At 35.6% G+C, this 17,997-nt stretch overlaps 1 protein-coding gene across 2 annotated transcripts in view; it reads right to left on the minus strand.

The window, feature by feature from the left end:
- Positions 1–17,997, minus strand: part of STAG1 (STAG1 cohesin complex component) — a gene marked incomplete at its 3' end in the record, with an annotated part of 433,334 nt that overhangs the window by 271,483 nt on the left and 143,854 nt on the right. For both annotated transcript variants that reach the window (XM_082624612.1, XM_082624611.1), the window contains exon 4: positions 16,315–16,479. In XM_082624612.1, coding sequence (XP_082480738.1) covers positions 16,315–16,479 — 165 coding nt within the window. The remainder of the gene's footprint in view (positions 1–16,314; positions 16,480–17,997) is intronic.

Here is a 17,997-nt window from a genome sequence, read left to right on the forward strand (position 1 = left end):
TATCTCGTATGAGAGAAGTTCCTGCATTAAACGTGACTGGAAGAAGCTGTACATACTTTAAGGAAAGCTAAGGGAGTTTGCCTCACATTGAACAGATGTTTTTCAAATAATAGTTAACTTTGACCACCTGTTTTTCAGTAAGCCATCAGCAGGAGCTGATAATGGAAAACTGAAGAGCAAATGTGGTCTGCTACTTCCTAATGATGTCAGACTTTAAGTTAAATTAGTGATTCAAGAGGTTTGTATTTCATGAGCCAGCAAATATAAATATATAATTTGAGAGATAAGCAAAGAGTTGCCAACAATTTAATAGTAAAAAAAGAAACAACAAAAAAAGAGAAAGAGACACTCATTACATGCCTTTATTTTTCTCTTTTGCGTGAATTAGTGTCAGAGAATATGTGGAACTATTCTGAACTGCTATGCTTCTTTGTATGGTCATACCACTCCCCAGCTAGAAGAGATACTGGTATCAAAAGAAATCAACTAAAAATGTCCAAATGAGTTATTTTTATTAACCTCAGCATTTTATTCTAAGCAGCGTTTTCTTATGGTAAGTTCTCTAACACACATTTTAAAAGAACATGATTAATTTGTGGTAAGGGACATTACATATGCTTGGCAAGGTCTTTCTTGGCTCAAAACATGACCTCTCAGAATCCTTCTCCTTATAACTTTCTCCAGCCTTAACCTATATTTTAACATGATGTATTCTAGAATTCCATACAATATCTACAAATACAAAATACAAACACAAAATACAGATTCAAAACCACATTAAGCCTCACTGAAAGGTGAGCTTTGAATTTTATCATAAACCAAGCATGACTAAAATATTTTGTATCACAATACACTGACATAAATCAGCCTCATTTGATTCTCACAAGAAGCCTCAAGGGCAGAACATCAATTACTGATAAGGAAACTACAGGTGAAAGATGTTTGGTGACTTTCCCAAGACGACCCCAGCTAAATAATGACAACTTTGTCTTCTAACAGTGCAGTATTTTCCCCACTATTAAATAATAGGGGTCCATTTTAGGTCAATCAAAGCTAAAAACCCCTGGACAGCATACACTGAATTTTCAAACCATCTTAAGCCAAGTTTATTCTGAACTCTGAAGTCAGTACATCTCTTTAAATGACTATGTAATCTGTATCATCTACAACCATTAAGAACACAGTTATCCCATTTTTCTCCTGCTCTAGAATACTACACAGTTCTTGGTTTCTTTCTCTTACTTCACTCTTCCACTGATTTTCCTTCCCAACTACTTCCTCTGGAAGCATCCGGAACTAGCCGTTCACCGTACAATTCCTCTACACATTCAATCAGTTCACAAAATCTGTCTCTCCCTCCTTGGCCCAACCTGAAATTTGGCTGTTTTCCCTATGGCCTCAGAATACTACAGTACTTCCTTTTTTGTGCTGTATGATAACTGCCTCTCCTAGCTACTGTCATATCCGAGCCGCCCTGTATCTATCAGCATTCAAAACTCATCAGCCGTTAAGACCCAGATGGGTCTTACCGTCCTACCACCACCTTCCTTTTTGTGATACGTTAAGTAGCCTCTAGAGTCACCCCTCTCTCCACCCCCAGTCACTGAACCTTTGTTTCTTGGTTCAAAGTCTTCCCTTCTACCCCCAATGAAGCCATCCAGAGCCATTTCAACAATGTTAATAAAGATATATCTGATATCTTAAGATACACAATTTTTACTTCTGTTGGTCTAAAAGACCATCAATGTTTTTACTTCAAACTCTCCATTCACATCCTAGACATCTAAGAACTACTCCATCTTTGAAATCATTAAATCCCCATACTACCTGGTATGATCTCTGTCCATTTAGTATAGAACGTCTTACACTCACACTTTGCCTTTTGAGCCTCATCAAGAACTTTAGTCCTCTAACGTCTTTATCTTGCATTCACTTCTTTACCAATTCTTACACTGTCATTACAATTTATCATACAAACTAGAACACTTACAGGGTGAAAGAGGGTGCTATTAATAATTATGCTAGAAGTCTGTCCTAAATCCTATTATACATCCTTTGAATCTCTTGCCAGGACTCTCAGAGCTGCTTTGTGTTGACGATGGCTTCAACTACTAATAGAAGGTTATTCTGGAATTTTGCACAAGCAGCAGAAAAGTGGAGTTAAAGTCATCCTAGTTATTGTTTCTCTCTTCCATTTTACTCTGGGATTCATCAATTCCTTCTGTAATTTATGAAATGACTAAATATCAGAAACATTTTATAAGCCAAATAGTTCTAAAAGGATTTCTAAAATAACATCTTTAAAAAAAAAACCTTCTCAGTGCTTAATATAACTGAAGAATAATCTGCTATTGTATGCAGTGTGGGGAAAAGGTGTGAAATGGCCGGTTCTGAATGACCAGGAAGTGATATCATAGCATACAAATCTAAGATACATGGGTGGACATGATGACATGGATTATTAAGACAGAGAACTGTAGTGAAAATACACCTGCTTTGCTGTTAATGCATGAGTTGTCATAAAGTTGGCAACAACTCTTTCAAAGTACAGAATATTTGTCTCTAATGTGTCTTCTAAAATCAAGATACCTAAATTATGAAATAATGGTGTTTCATAAACAAAGTTAGGCTTGTGGATATTATAGGTAAATGATTTCCTATCATATCGCCCAGAATAACCCTGTCTAGTCCAGTTAATCATACTCTTCTCAGTTAAAATACAGGATCTTAGTAAAAATAGATTAATATTTGTCAGACCTACTTAAAACGGACAGGAAGAAAAGACCTAAGCACAATCAAGTTTAATGTCATAAGACAACAGAGTTCACAAGGAGAAGCTAGCAAGAAACACACCAAGGCACGTATCTCTGAGTGAAGAGTGAAAGTTGGAGTTTTAATAGAGGATACGTAGTTTTTAACTTTCTTGAAAATGTGTGTTCACATAGTCCAGAATTTCCACAGCCAGTTAGGAAACATTCATATCCTAGCCCAATAACGCTGCAAACAACACAATATCTATATACACTTTCTAAGACTGTGCATGTCAGATTAGTCTGTCTTGTTTCAAGCAATTCAGAACCTTCAAAGGACTCTAACTACTGAAAAGGAGTTCCTGGCATAGATCAAAACCTAGATTTTTGTTCTTTCTAGTAAACAGTAAATTCACATTTCTAATATCTGGTTACAGGGCTGCAGGAGGAAAATCAAACAATTATATGAAGTCATACTGCTAAAAATTTAGTCTTCAATGCCATTAACAATCCTTTTAAATATCCCAGATCAGTTTTCTCTCTGCACTTATTTTTTTAAAATCAATTCCAAATTTTTTTACCACTCTCCTCATTTCTGTTCATGCTTATCAAAAAGTCTAGCACAGACTCCAGGTTAAGAAATCCTGTACTAGATCAAAAGTCCTCACCGGGAGGATAATCCTTTTTGTCTTCCCATCTCAAAGGCTTAGGACCAAAGCCCAGGAAATGATAAGGAATTATATCAACATATATATAGTTTTCTTCAGCAGTTTGGACACAAATCATGAAAAAAAATTTCTGAAGGGTTCTGCTTTATACATGATTAAAGTTACTGGGCAGGGTAAGAAACTGCACAAGCACACTCAATCCAAATTTACTGAGGTGGACAAAAGAAGAAATTCTAAAAAAGTCTCATACTTCAATATGTCTTTATTCATATAATATTTTCTGTATTTCAATTCTTACTGAAGCTATAAGTAAGGAATTTTGACCAGAAGCATTAAAATAAGTTAGGTCCTCTCTGTGAAAATAAAGCTAGTAGAAAGCACCATATTCCATATATTCAAATATCTATAAACAATTTATAAATACAAATAAATATGTAAAATAAAGGCTATTTTTCCTTAAAATGACTTCATAAAGTAAACCCATTATATACATAATCTTTTATAAATATTTCACTATCATAATCACAAATACAGCAACAGTCGTATCTCTATTTACTTGATATGTCCTAGACCATCCATATAAAATGTGATATACCTGTGGATGATACCTTTGGAAGGTCAGGGGATATCATGAAGAAGACTAATAATATCTGAAACACCTAAGTTAAAGCCACAAGCTTGACATCAGCAACAACACAAAAAATAACAACAGCAATGTGCTTACTGAAGCTAAGTACATGAAAAATAGTAGGTATCTTTGGATGTAACTGAATAGAGGCTGTGAAAATTCCTAGAGTCCCTAACTTCAACTTAGGACTTTAGTTCTAAATAACTCATAAGGAGTTAATTCTCTTATCTTAGCACTGATCAGCAGCTTTTATAATCTCTGTATTGAAGAAATTAAACAAAATCAAAATATTTACTGTATACCTTCCCTCTAATTATCTAAAAGTAACCAGAGTATGACAATTATGTGTTCTCCCTTTCACAGTGTATACCAAACTGGGTAATAACTACCCAGCCACTGACTCCATTACCTGGCTCACTGTAGTAATGGTAAGTTTCCATCAATGGAATGTAAACAGGGGGACCAAAAGCGTCTAAGAAGTAGGTAGTGCTCCATTCTCTTTCCCCTTCCAGCCACTGAATGCAAACAACATTGAGGCTCTAAGGGAAAGAGGAGCCAGAAAATGGACGGAGCATGGATCCTTAAGTCACCATATGAAGGAGAGACACCTACCACTAATTCTTATATTACATATATAAGAATGGTTACATATATGAGAAATTAATGTCTATCATGATATGCCACCAATATCTGAGGTTTATTTTTTACAGTATGTATATTACTCTAACTATGTAGATGCTAGAATTGTTGGGGACAGGTTAAAACATCCACAAATTTCAGAGAGTCATTCTAACTAAACAAAAAATCAAAAACTCACTCTTAAGTAAATAATAAGCTATCATTTGAGGATTTTCAAATACCTATGAAATGAAAAAAGCAATTTATATCTTCTCCCTAAAACATTCTGTATATTTTACATATTACTTTTCATTCTAGGAAAATGGGGGATATCAGGACTAAAGCACTTTAAAAAAATAGCTTACAGTTAATCACACATGTTATTAGGTTAAAGCAAGAGTTAAAGATAGACTCAGGGGGGCTTCCCTGGTGGTGCAGTGGTTGAGAGTCCGCCTGTCGATGCAGGGGACACGGGTTCGGGCCCCGGTCTGGGAAGATCCCACATGCCGCGGAGAGGCTGGGCCCGTGAGCCATGGCCGCTGAGCCTGCGCGTCCGGAGCCTGTGCTCCGCAACGAGAGAGGCCGCAACAGTGACAGGCCCGCGTACCGCAAAACAAACAAACAAACAAAAAAGATAGACTCAGGGAAGAATCAGAAACTTAACATTTTAATGTTAACGTCTTTTATCACAAAAATACTGACATTGCTCAACAAATAGCAAAACAAGACTCTCTTCACTTGCTCATTTTTCTACTGGGGTTGGTAAACAGTAGATAAATGTAAATGTACATATATCTTTGAGAAACAGTAAATAACTTAATAATTCAAATACTGCATAACTAAACACAAAAACTGCAAGAAATACAGTTCATGTTTAGAACTTTCTTACAACTGTTCTCAAAAACCTAAGAATTTTAAGGCACTAAACTGATAATGAAATAGTCTGGACCAGTTGCACATGTCAGTTTAAGAGATGCAAAAGATGATGAGATGTGACCATGAGGCTTAAACAATGAAGATGTTCAAAGGTAATCCAGCTGAATCTCTAAAAGGGACCAACAATGATTATTATAAAATATAATCATTTGTGGGGAAAACCTTGGGCTATAAAATCTGAACATTTCTGAAGTTCAAATTAAGATACTGTGATTCTTGAGGATGGGGAAGGGTAAGCTGGGACGAAGTGAGAGAGTGGCATTGACATATATACACTACCAAGTATAAAATAGCTAGCTAGTGGGAAGCAGCCTCATAGCACAGGGAGATCAGCTCTGTGCTTTGCGACCACCTAGAGGGTGGGGTAGGGAGGGTGGGAGGGAGATGCAAGAGGGAGGAGATATGGGGATATATGTATAGCTGATTCACTTTGTTATACAGCAGAAACTAACACAACATTGTAAAGCAATTATACCCCAATAAAGATGTTTAAAAAAAAAAAGATACTGTGATTCTAAGATACAGTGCCCTGGTGTTTGTAAAGTTCTATTTATTTCACCTTCGTCTTATGTATAACCTCCCACAGGATCCAAAAAAAAAAAAAAGTTAAGGTTTTTTATTTTTAATTGGCATAATTCTGACAAATTCAAATTCTCTCTTGCTTTATGTCTCCCTCATATTTTATTAAATTTCACCGTTTGTAATATTAAGAAAGTCACAAAAATTACCAATGACAAAGTATATACAAACATTTTTACATAATAAAACATTACTAATATCAGCTATAATAGAGGTGAGCTGAAGAACAAACCCCAAAAGTATCTGGACAGTCTCTTCTCAAAAAAATAAAAATGTGTTTAGGCAACCAAAATAAGATTAGCTTTTAAGTGAGAAGCATAAGTGTTCATAGTGTAACAGCCAGTGATATGGCCATTATGCAAGCCAAAATACAGCCAAATTTCCTTCTCATCGATAAGCAGTAGATAAACTAGTAGGTAGTTCAGGATGAAGATGCTACTCTTTCCTTTATAATGAGATAGAACTGTTGCTCACCTAAAGTCATTTAAGCCTTCAAAAGGTATTCCACCACTTTTAAATGATCCCAGGATGTCATTTTAACCTTTTATTTTAAACATAATCAAAGATGACATTCTTGTGTCTGCATTTACAGAATGAGATTTCTTATCCATGGACCAAGAGGAAGAAGGAATAATAATAGAAACAGCTCTTCAAGAGAGGTTGGTAGATAAAGTCAGAAAGAAAGGGAGCCCTAGGACAAGAATTGTTAGGATGGAGGGAGGAGGGAGAGCAGAAGGGGATGGTGGTGGAGAAAGTATCTGTCTTGAGTCAAGAATTAAGTTTCACGCTGAAGTGGTCCTGGACACTGTCCTCTGACCCTCCGCACTATAGACCTATGCTGGGTTGTAGATTCAATTCCCCTGGTCCTTCATTCCTGCCTTCTTGTACTTCCCCAACGTCCAGCTGATGGTGATCACCAGGATTGCAATGCCAACAACAATGGCCACCAGGACCACCACAGTGACAATGCTGGAACTAGCTGTCAAAGCTTCATGGGGGTTGGGGTGGATTTCTTATCCATGCAGAGATTACCAGCAGGAGACTTCCACAGAAGAGCATACTGAGACTGCTACGGCCACAGAAGAGTAACTCAACCCTACCCTCCTCTCAATGTAGGTAGAGCTAGCGATGTCCTCTCATCTAGGGTCTTCCAAGGGGTGTTCTGTTACTGCCTAATATAGATGGTGGGCGGCTTGTAGCGCTGGCATGTACCTGGAGTGGAGCCAGCAGCAGTCACAAGGAGGCACTGCAGCTCAGCTTCCCAATCCGAGTTTAACAGGCACGGGCATCCTGGCGGTGATGCTTTTGCAACAAGGGTGTTGTGTGGAAGACTCCGGTCTTCTTTTTCCAAATCATGGATGCCACGATGGATGCCCGTGAGGTTCACTCACCAGCACTATGACATCTATGCTGCACCCGTGGGCCTTCAAACACCATTTCTATCACATCTGGGGCTCTGTAGGCAATCAACGTCCACAAAGGTATGTTTGCTAGGCTTCACCAGGCTTTGACCACTTCTGTGGCCATTCGTGCATGGCTTGCAGGAACTAAGGAGTCTAAAATGAAGCAGTTCGCCTCAAGAGCCCAGTGCCTGGCACCAGCAGCACTCCCACCCTTAAATCATCAACTTATTCACGGGACAATGTGAAGTGCAACATTAGGCCCAGACTTCCCACAAGGGTCAAGACAGAGGAATGAGAAATACACAGGATAGAAAGATATTCATAGGGCTTAAAACAGAACCCAGTGTCTGCTGCCTGGGGTAGAGACCGCAATTGTGCTGCCCTGGCAGCTTCTTCCTTTTTGTTATGTAAAATTCATTTCTGATAAACATCAAAATGTACAGCTGCTAAAGTTATGATTGTGTATACCTTAATGATTATTAAAATATTAAGGTATTAACAATTTCAATCCTTTGACAGTCTACCTGCTGCCATGGAAAAGATCATCTATCTATAAGATCTTTTATGTATGAGCTAAATAAACTATCTTGTTTAAACTACTGTTATTTTCAGTTTTCCACATTTACCTTCAGCTAAACTTAATCTATATGTTTTTATGTTAAATTTAAATTTTTTATTATGATGTTGTTAAAAATCAGAATAAATGTTTTCTTTTTTTTTTCATGATTTTAAGTCCTGTACCCAATATCCTGCACTGTAGTGGTTGCAGCTATAAGCACATATTTCTTGTATTACACTCATATATTGATTCTATTCAAGTACTTATATTTGCTTAGTTCTATAAGGTTTTACTCATCTTCATTGTAGTATTTCCTTCCTTCAATATTTCTTGACCATCTTTGTTATAAAGTTTCATTTCAGTCAATAGTACATTTGCTCTCCCCTCTAACGTTTCAGTACCATTTCTTCTATAATTAAACTTCTTAAGACATTCTTCAGCCATTTTAATACTTCTTGAAACTTTTAAGCTTTTCAATGAACATTCAGAAATTCAAAACTTATTATAAACACATTTATCCATTCTATTAATAGCTCAGAAAAGCATTCAATTCTCATACAGTCACTAAATAAACTGTCAGTTCAAACACAAGTTAACAGGTGAGATTTTAGTAAACTCACTAGTGCTTTTTCACTTTCCTTGGTGTCAACATAAAGTAATTAAAATTCACCTACACAAATCTTAGGGGAGAACTCCTCTGCATTTGATACCTTGAGATTTGGCATCTAACCCATTTGTAAGTTGGGAACTAGAAGAAATGAATGTCCTATAAAGGTTTATACTTTTCTTTAACATAAGAACAAAGTTTCCTCCCTAAAAGAGAGAGAATGACTAATCACAGACTATCCTGCTAAGATACCTATGTCTTTCCCAATCATAACTTCAATGGACAAAATCAGTTTTACCCACATAGTCACCTGTCAAAAGCGAACAGGAGACCAAACTGTGCTATTAAGTATACTTCATTTATAGGCTGAATCCAATTCCTCATTCACATAAGTTATTATTATCAGTACATTAAGACCAAATGGAGTTTTCTTAGCATTAATCAACAGTTTGTAATAGTATATTAAGAGATCATTTGATTAGTATGGAGAATTTCCTTTCCCTTCTATGATTAGCAAGTCTATGAAGGGAAGAGTCAGGCAAGTTTAGTTCATATTCTATCTCTTGTACCTAACCCAATGCCTGAAACAAGAGCTCTCAGTGAATTTTTGTTGAATGAAGCAACTTGTAGGCCAACATTTTTAGTTGAAGTCTGGAGGTACAAAATGCAAATGCCAATGGATTACAGAAATTCACTTAAATGCTAACTCATAACTACTAAAGCAACAAATACCAGATCAATAGTTTGAATGTTCCAAAATTCAACATATAGTCAGTGTCATGCACCTAAAAGTCAAAATGTCCAAACCAAACTATTCCCATACCCATTTACTAACACCTATACTCTTAAAAATTTCCTTTCAGTGAATATCCCCAAGTCAAACAACTAGGAATTACCTTAGATTCTGTCCTCTTTCTCATCCTTCAGAAGCATCCTACAGCCTTAATATTTATAGATTCGGTCACCTCCTCTTCCTTTTCACCCTCACTGACACTATAAATGCAAACTCTCATTACTTCCCAACTGGATCACTAGAGGGGGAGAAAAAAAAAAAAAGCCTCCTAATTGGTCTTTCTTCCAGCCCTACACACCCCAAATCACTACCTGTACTGCTTCCAGAAAGGTATTTCTAAAAACGCTAAATATGATGTTATTTTCTTTCTAAAATGCCATCAATTTCACAAAAAGTCAAAACGTTCCATGTTCAGAATCTAGCTTCCCTCAGCTCTATTTTTTACTGGACATCTATGCCCTCTTTGTAGGGGCAGAGATTTCATTTTTGCATGCCCTGTTTCTGCTGTAAGAAGTGCCCTCTGCTACTACCTAGCTAACTCCTACTCATCTTTCAAGTCTCAGGTCAAGTTTTAGCTATACAGGCAAACCTTCCACAACTCTGTCCTCTAGACGTGCCCAAGTGAATTTTCAGAGTTTTCAACCCACTCAGTATATCTGTTTTATTAAAGTATTCTGTAACACCTGTTTCCCATGAGGGCAAAACTGTAGTTGTTTTTCTGTACATTCAGGAACTATCTAGCACAGCATCTGATTACAGGAGGTGTGTAACAAGTATCTATTAAGCTAGTAAAACTGATCCTTTACAATTCTGATAAGGAGAAAAGACTTAAAAGAGAAAATGGTCATAAATAGTTGTAGGAATCAAAGGTTTCCGGAATGCTGGATAAATAAAAGAAGCCAGGTTCTTTAACACAAATCTTATCAAAGCCTTCACATTTCATACCTCTCCAAAGGGGAAGGGATACAGTCATTTTCCAAATATATGGACATTATAAGCCCTCCTTTTGGGGGGCATTTCCGAAATGCTATCCATTTTTATTTCAAATAATAAAATAAACAAGACAGACAAGAAGGTATCCAGCTTCAACAACATTTAATACTTTACAGCCATATTTGTTTCTTTCTGCTTCTTTTTCAGTAACTGCCGTAGTACCCCATATACACCCATCTGATCCCATTCCCCTTCTCCTATCTCCTCAGTAAGTAACCAATAACATAAACTTGATGTTAAATAAATTTAGATATGTGTTTATATAAGCAGTACAATATATTATGTATCATTCTGTAGCTTGCTTTGTCCCTTAAAATGCATTTCTGAAATTTATCTATAATGGTACCTAGAGCTCTAGCTCACTCATTTGAAGTGTTTGAATATACCACATTTTATTTATCAATTGTCCTGTTCATAGACTTTTTTTACTTCCTTTTTTTTCTTTTTGCTTTTACAAAGTAGCAATAAAAATTCCTGTATTTGCCTCATTTATAAAAAATACACAAAAATTTCTCTAAAGGTTACATCTAGGAATTGAATTCCCTTTCTTCAAAGTATCTCAGTTAAAAAAAGAAAGACATAAAAAAGAGGACAAGGTGTTGCCCACAGTGTAGGCACTCATTAAATATTTGCTAAATGAATGAAAAATGAATAGGTCATTCAATTTTTCTTAATACTGTCAAATTTTTCTCCAAAGGGGTTACACAGATTTGTACTCCCACTAGTTGTTATTCTACATCCTTACTGACTCTCACTATCCTCCAGACATTTTTATGTCACTCAATATGAAGAGTATGAAACAGAATTTTATTCTATTCCACTCAAAATTTTATTCATTTTTCCTTACTGTTTTCTTACATGGGCTATTGTTTCCTCTAACACGTTCAGAATGCTGATTTTTATTTTTTAGTGTTAATTTTCTCTCTAGGAGTTTTGCTGATCACTCATTAGTTCTAATACCCTAGTTTACGTTGAAATTCCTACAGACAATTGTATATTCTGCAAATATGGAAAATTTTGTATTTTCTTTTTCAATTGTTATACTCTAGTGCTTATTCCTGGGAATTCATCTAAATTTCCCTTTTTAAAATGCCGTGATATGAGGGACTTCCCTGGTGGCGCAGTGGTTAAGAATCCACCTGCCAATACAGGGGACGGTCTGGGAGGATCCTACATGCCGCGGAGCAACTAAGCCTGTGCGCCACAACTACTGAGCCTGTGCTCTAGAGCCCGCAAGCCACAACTATGGAGTCCAAGTGCCACAACTACTGACCCTGTGCTCTAGAGCCCGCAAGCCACAACTATGGAGCCCAAGTGCCACAACTACTGAAGCTCATGTGTCTAGAGCCCATGCTCCACAACAAAGAGAAGCCACTGCAATGAGAAGCCCGCGCACCACAACAAAGAGTAGCCCCCGCTTGCCACAACTAGAGAAACCCCACAGGTAGCAACAATGACCCAATGCAGCCAAAAATAAAAAATTAAAAAGTGACGTGATGTGAGCTATAAGGTTTTTGTGTGATAACTTTATCAAGCTAAGGAACTTCCCTCTTGTTCGTTTATTCATGAAGAGTTATTGTTCATTATGAATATCAGCTATATTTTATCAAATGATTTTTCAAAACATTCTATATCAAGTTTCCCCCAGGATTATCTGCTACGTAACAGTAAAAGATTTTCTAATATTAAGCCACCCTTGCATTCCTAAGATAAAACCTCTAAGTCTTAAAAATGTACTGAACTGAAATTGCCAATATTTTGAATTAGTTGACCTTTTCTACCATTTCTTTTTCTATTTAATTTCCATTTCTACTTCTATTATGCCTTTCTTCCTAATTACTTTAGTTTTCCTATTTTTCTTTCTCTAAGTCTGTACTACTTTTGCTGATAGTAATACATTTAAGACTGTATATTTACTCAAGTAGTGCTTTAGCTGGCCTCAACTTTTCACTAACATTACTTTCACTAACATTCACATTTCAACTCTGTTTATTTCCTCTTTACCACATGAATTATTTAAAAGTGCCTTTCCACACTTGTGAGCATAATGTAATGTAGAAGGGGAATTTATTTTGTGTATTTCAACCTTATTGCACTGTAGTCAGAGGAAAGGGTCAAGCATTCTTTAATGAAATATTTCAAAACTTTCTTTCAATCCCCAATATTTTACAGTTATACTATACAGGCATACCTTAGACATATTGCAGGTTTGGTTTCAGACCACTGCAATAGAGCAGACATCGCAATACAGAGAGTCACATGACTGTTTGGTTTCCCAGTGCATATAAAAGTTATGCATTAAGTGTGCAATAACATCATGCCTAAAAAAACACTGTACATCCTTAATTAAAAAATAATGCTGTTGGAAAAATGGTGCTGATAGACCTGTTTGCCAAAGGGTTGCCACAAACCTTCCATTTGTAAACAATGCAGTATCTGTGAAGCGCAGGAAAACACAAAAAACAAAAAAACACAAGGAATGCCTGTACGATTACTAGCTGTGTAATGATTTTCACTTATCTTGTCGACTCCTGAGAACAAACTCTAGATCCGAGGAAATGTGACTGTAAATTTCCACAAAACCACCTCTTCAAAAACTATGTCTCTTCTATTCCCTCAGGATTCTTCCCCTGCATATTTTGGAACCCTTTCAATCCACACCAAAGTCACTCAACTGCTCTTTCATATTTACTTTTTTATTTCTCTGGGCTACATTCTAAACGAATGCCTAATGAATGCCAATTCCTCAATTCTCCCTTTGATGGCATCTAATGTAGCTTTTTATCCTCAGTCAAACCAATTTACTAAGTTTATTTCCTTTTTGGTATTAGATAGAATTTCTTCTTTCATCTCTCTAGAATCTTAAATATACTTCTTTCTTTTATTATTCATCTCTCCCTAGCCAATGTTTTTGTGATTATCTCTGCTCATTCTACTCACTCCACTGCACAACTAGATCATATAGTGGGCTTAGAAAGAACTTCCTGGTCTAAGATGATACAGGGGATTTTTACAGACCCAGTCTCCAACCCAGAAAGTCATTTTAATTCAGGGCCTGGTTATAAGGACTATGTCTCTCCTCTCCCTTCCTTCAGCCCATGATTTTCTAAAAGTGGAGTTTTAGTATAAGTTATTATCCAAACTAGGACCCTCCTGAGTATTAAAGGAGTCTCTATTAATAACTACATGGATGATAAGCATAAACTAGAGTCTGAAGGGTAACCTGAGATATACAATCCCCCTAAACATAAGCCTTAGCCTATGCAGCAGTTCTCAGCGGCTTTCTTCAGTCTCCTTTACGAGTATGGAGTCTCGTGTTAGGCCCTGGCTTCATGTATTTTAAGCCTAACTCTATTCCTCTACCGTTCATGAAGCACCTTTCATCTTTTTAACACACAAGAGCCAAACTCTTGGCTACAAGTGCCTGCTTCTGCTACCTTAAGCCCAATCCTGATCACCAGGTAGTTTTTCTTCTATATATACCACGGAAACATTTAGTTTCTAAACTCATTAATGTCTACCCTCTTTTTAATATTTTATCTTTCTTTACTTTATGTTTGAAGTGAAGGGGTAATAAACACTTAAATTAGTGTGCCAGCTTCAATAAAAGACCTGCATCAGAGTTTTTTAAACATGCATTCCTTTTGCTCAGCAACCACTTTCAGGAATTTATGTTACAAAGGATTCCCACGTGCACATTTCAGAGGGATATATAAGGATATTCAAAGAAGTACTATGTTTAATAGAATAAAACTACTCTTAAATAGTTATCTTAAATATACTTATTCTTCTTTAACAATAAAGTAGTCCAAATGAAAACTGGTTAAATAAATCACAGCCCAGCCATGTTAGGGAATAGTATATAACTATTAAAAATTATAAGGTTAATTCATGGGAAAAAATGCCCACAATAGAATGCTGAGTAAAAAAAAATTACAGAAGTTTGTAGATTAATTTGAATATAGCTAGGAAAGAAAAACATAAAAGAATAATAAAAAATTACAGCAAAGTAGAAAATGCTTAGGGTCAACTTCAATAGAAGAACAGTGAGAAAAAGTTGAAAAAGTGACTTAAAACCAAATTATGCAAGTAGCAGTAGGCTCTGACTACTAATCTTTACCTTTCATAAAACATGAATCCAAAAGAATTTAAGCAGAGAGTAAAGTATGGAAACAGCAACAGGGAAGAGTAATGTGGATGAAGAATATAGAAGATACTGGGCAAAAAAGAAAAAACGTACACTACTCACAGGTGTGTATCAAATACAGATGACTAGATTTTATTCATATTAAATACTGAAGATTTTGTTCATATTAAGTAAAAGTTGGAAAAATAAAGTTTTGCACAAAAAAAGAAAAGCAAAATACTGAAATGCAATTTTTAAATTTAATTTCCTTCATCTTTCTGCTTGTGTTTCCATGTAAGGGTGGGAGGCAATAAACAGAAATCAAAAATAGTATTTCTGTAGCTTGTTAACAATTTTTCTATTACAGGATAATAAAGAAACTGTCAAGCTTAATGGCTACAAGTCACTTAATATATTTTAAAATTATACTTATGTAACCTAAGGTTGTCCATTGCTTTGGGTAACTGGGAATTCAGTATTTCTTTTACTATTTAGCATCATCCCACCACTCCACCTCCTTCCCTTCCCATACAAATTCCAGGATTCCTGAACACATCAATCTGGTAACATATATAAAAAGCAGTAAACACTAAACTCCCTTAAGGAATTCAAAGGGAAATACAGGTTAAAAAATAGAAGGTATACTAATGAAAACTTGCCTGCTTTTAGGTCTAAAAATAAATCTGTTTCATCAATTACCTAAATTTCAAACTTAAATTGAAAATGAAGTATCAAAAATGAGAAGATACCAAATTAAAAGATTTAACATATAATCATCAGTAATCAAAAAATGCAAATTAAAATAATGAATTACCATCTTTGCCTATGTTGTCAAATAATTCTTAAATATAAAATATCCAACTGCTAGCTACACTTCTGGTGAAAGCTAAACTAGTACAACTTTTTGGAGAGAAAAATGGTATTTATTACCACACAGTTAAGAAATATTCTTTAATGAAATAATTTTACCTCTAGTACTTTATAATGAAAAAATGATGTGGGGAAGTAAATACAAATGATAAGTTTTAAAATAGTGGAAAAAATGTAAAGACACACATAATCATGGTTTATCCTTGTAATGAAATAGTAAGAAGCCAATGAATATATGCTCTTCTAAACTATTTAATGATATTTGTTGAGTCAATGAGGAGAGAGAAAAGAGTAAGAAGGTTATAAAAGATCTCTCTCTCTCCCCCCCCCCTCTCTCTCTCTCTCTCACACACACACACACACACACACACACACAATCACAAAATATTAACTGTGGTTATTCCTAATTCACTCTTAGGAATGTTTTTTATACCCTTTCTTCTTTCAAATATTCTTCAATACACATCTGTTAGTTATATTAACTCAAATTTTTTTAAAAAATACATATTATTAAGGCAATAAAAATTCTTAGGCAGTTCCTGTTACATGCAAGTTATTTTATTCAGCACAGTGTAATCTAAAGTTTGTAATCTTAAACTCACTATTAAACAAAATGTCTTTCCTGACACTTTTTTACAAAACAAGCAAAGAAAAACTTTTAAGTTAATAAACTTCTTGATTACACAATCAACAAGAGTATATAAAATGTCAATATATACACGAATAGTTTCCACGTTATTGACTGTATTGCTTTATTAATAAGATAAAAACACTTAAAATTTACCTGCATTGCACTTTTCCCCAGTTTCACCACTTCAAATAATGTGACAGGCTCCCCTTCACCATTCTGTTGAGGATGCCCATTAGCTCTTCCACGGCCTGTTCCTCTAACTCCAGCTTCAATTCTACTCTTCTCTCCTGGAGATTTTCGAGGTTTCTTATTTGTAGACTGAATAAAAAGATGAGGAAAAGTTAAATTAAATGCAGGCATACTTTGCTTTATGCAGAATGATCTCAAATTATGTTTGATCTTGTAAAAGGGAAGTTAGCACTGTTATAGATAAGAGACATAATCCCAAAGGAAGCTTTACAATGTTTTCATTGATAAAAACAAAGTGCAAACAGCAAAGTACAAGTTAATTTATACAAGGCATGAAAATAAAGTTAAAAGAAAAAGATTTAATACTTTGTACAATAATGCCAATGCTGAACATTTTAACCATGCCCCAACCATGCCCCCCTCTTGACATTTTCTTCTTCCTATCTTCCTCAATATTCTATTTCCTCAGAAACCTTGTTCAATAAAACATTACTTGGAAAAAGCTGCATATTCAACTTCTCCCTCGACTTAAGTGCTCAAATATTTCTTATCCAGTCATGCAACAAATATATATTGAACATATTTGGAACCATTCTAGATACTAGAAATACAGGAAACATTTCCGCCCTGACAAGAGTTTACATTCTTCCATTAACAACCCATCCCACGCCCCCAATATTTTTTAAAAAGTCAACACTAGTTATCACCTTATCTGTGTCTCACCTTTAGAGTCAAGATAGAATTGCTTGCAGTCACTGTTATTATTCCCATAAATTTCATTCATATATAAACTCATCAGGGTTGCTGCTTCACCAAGCCCACCAGTAAAAGTAATGTTGCTAAACGTAATAGACATTTTTTGAAACTCTCTCAACAGGCCATGTTATCCCCCTTGTCTTTCAGATATCTTTTCCCTCCCTATACGCCTTACCCGTCAGTGTTACCTTAGGTCTCTCCTGAGCATCTTCTCAACCTTTATAGTCTCTCTTGAGTGATTTACTTCACTTTCATAATAGCCTGTTTCAGTTATCAATTTACTGTTCCTCATCTCCAAATGTATTCTAGTTTGCCCCACTCTGTAAACATCTCTCTTTTGTCATATGCTGCACTGGTAGGCTTATAACTAGAGGGCCCTGGAGGAACACTACAAAGCATAACATGGAGGGGCTTTTCTCCCTGCTCACACGACCTGCTCCCTTCATTCTCTATTACTGTATTTCTTCACAGTACCCTTTCACTCCTCTTAATAGTTTACAGCCTGGCAACCATTTGTGTGTGTGGATTAATATATAATGAATTTACTGCTTATTTTTAAATAAATTATTTTTAGAACAGTTAGATTTACCAAAAAAAATGTGAAGATAGTACAAGGAATTCCCACATATATCACGTCTAATTACACCTATTATTAACACCTTACTATTTGTATGGTACATTTGTTATAATTAATGAACCAAAATTGATACATTAACAGAAGTCCATACTTAATTCAGATTTTCTTAGTTTTTGTCTAATGACCTCTTCTGTTCTAGGAGCCCATCAGGGCACCTAGACATACTCACATCATGTCTCCTTAAGCTCCTCTTGGCTCCAAGTTTTTATACTTCCCTGGGTTTTGGTGACCTTGACAATTTTGAAGAATTTTGT

Source organism: Mesoplodon mirus (assembly GCF_964341445.2).
Source record: "Mesoplodon mirus genome assembly, chromosome: 6".
NCBI classification, from domain to species: Eukaryota; Metazoa; Chordata; class Mammalia; order Artiodactyla; family Ziphiidae; genus Mesoplodon; species Mesoplodon mirus.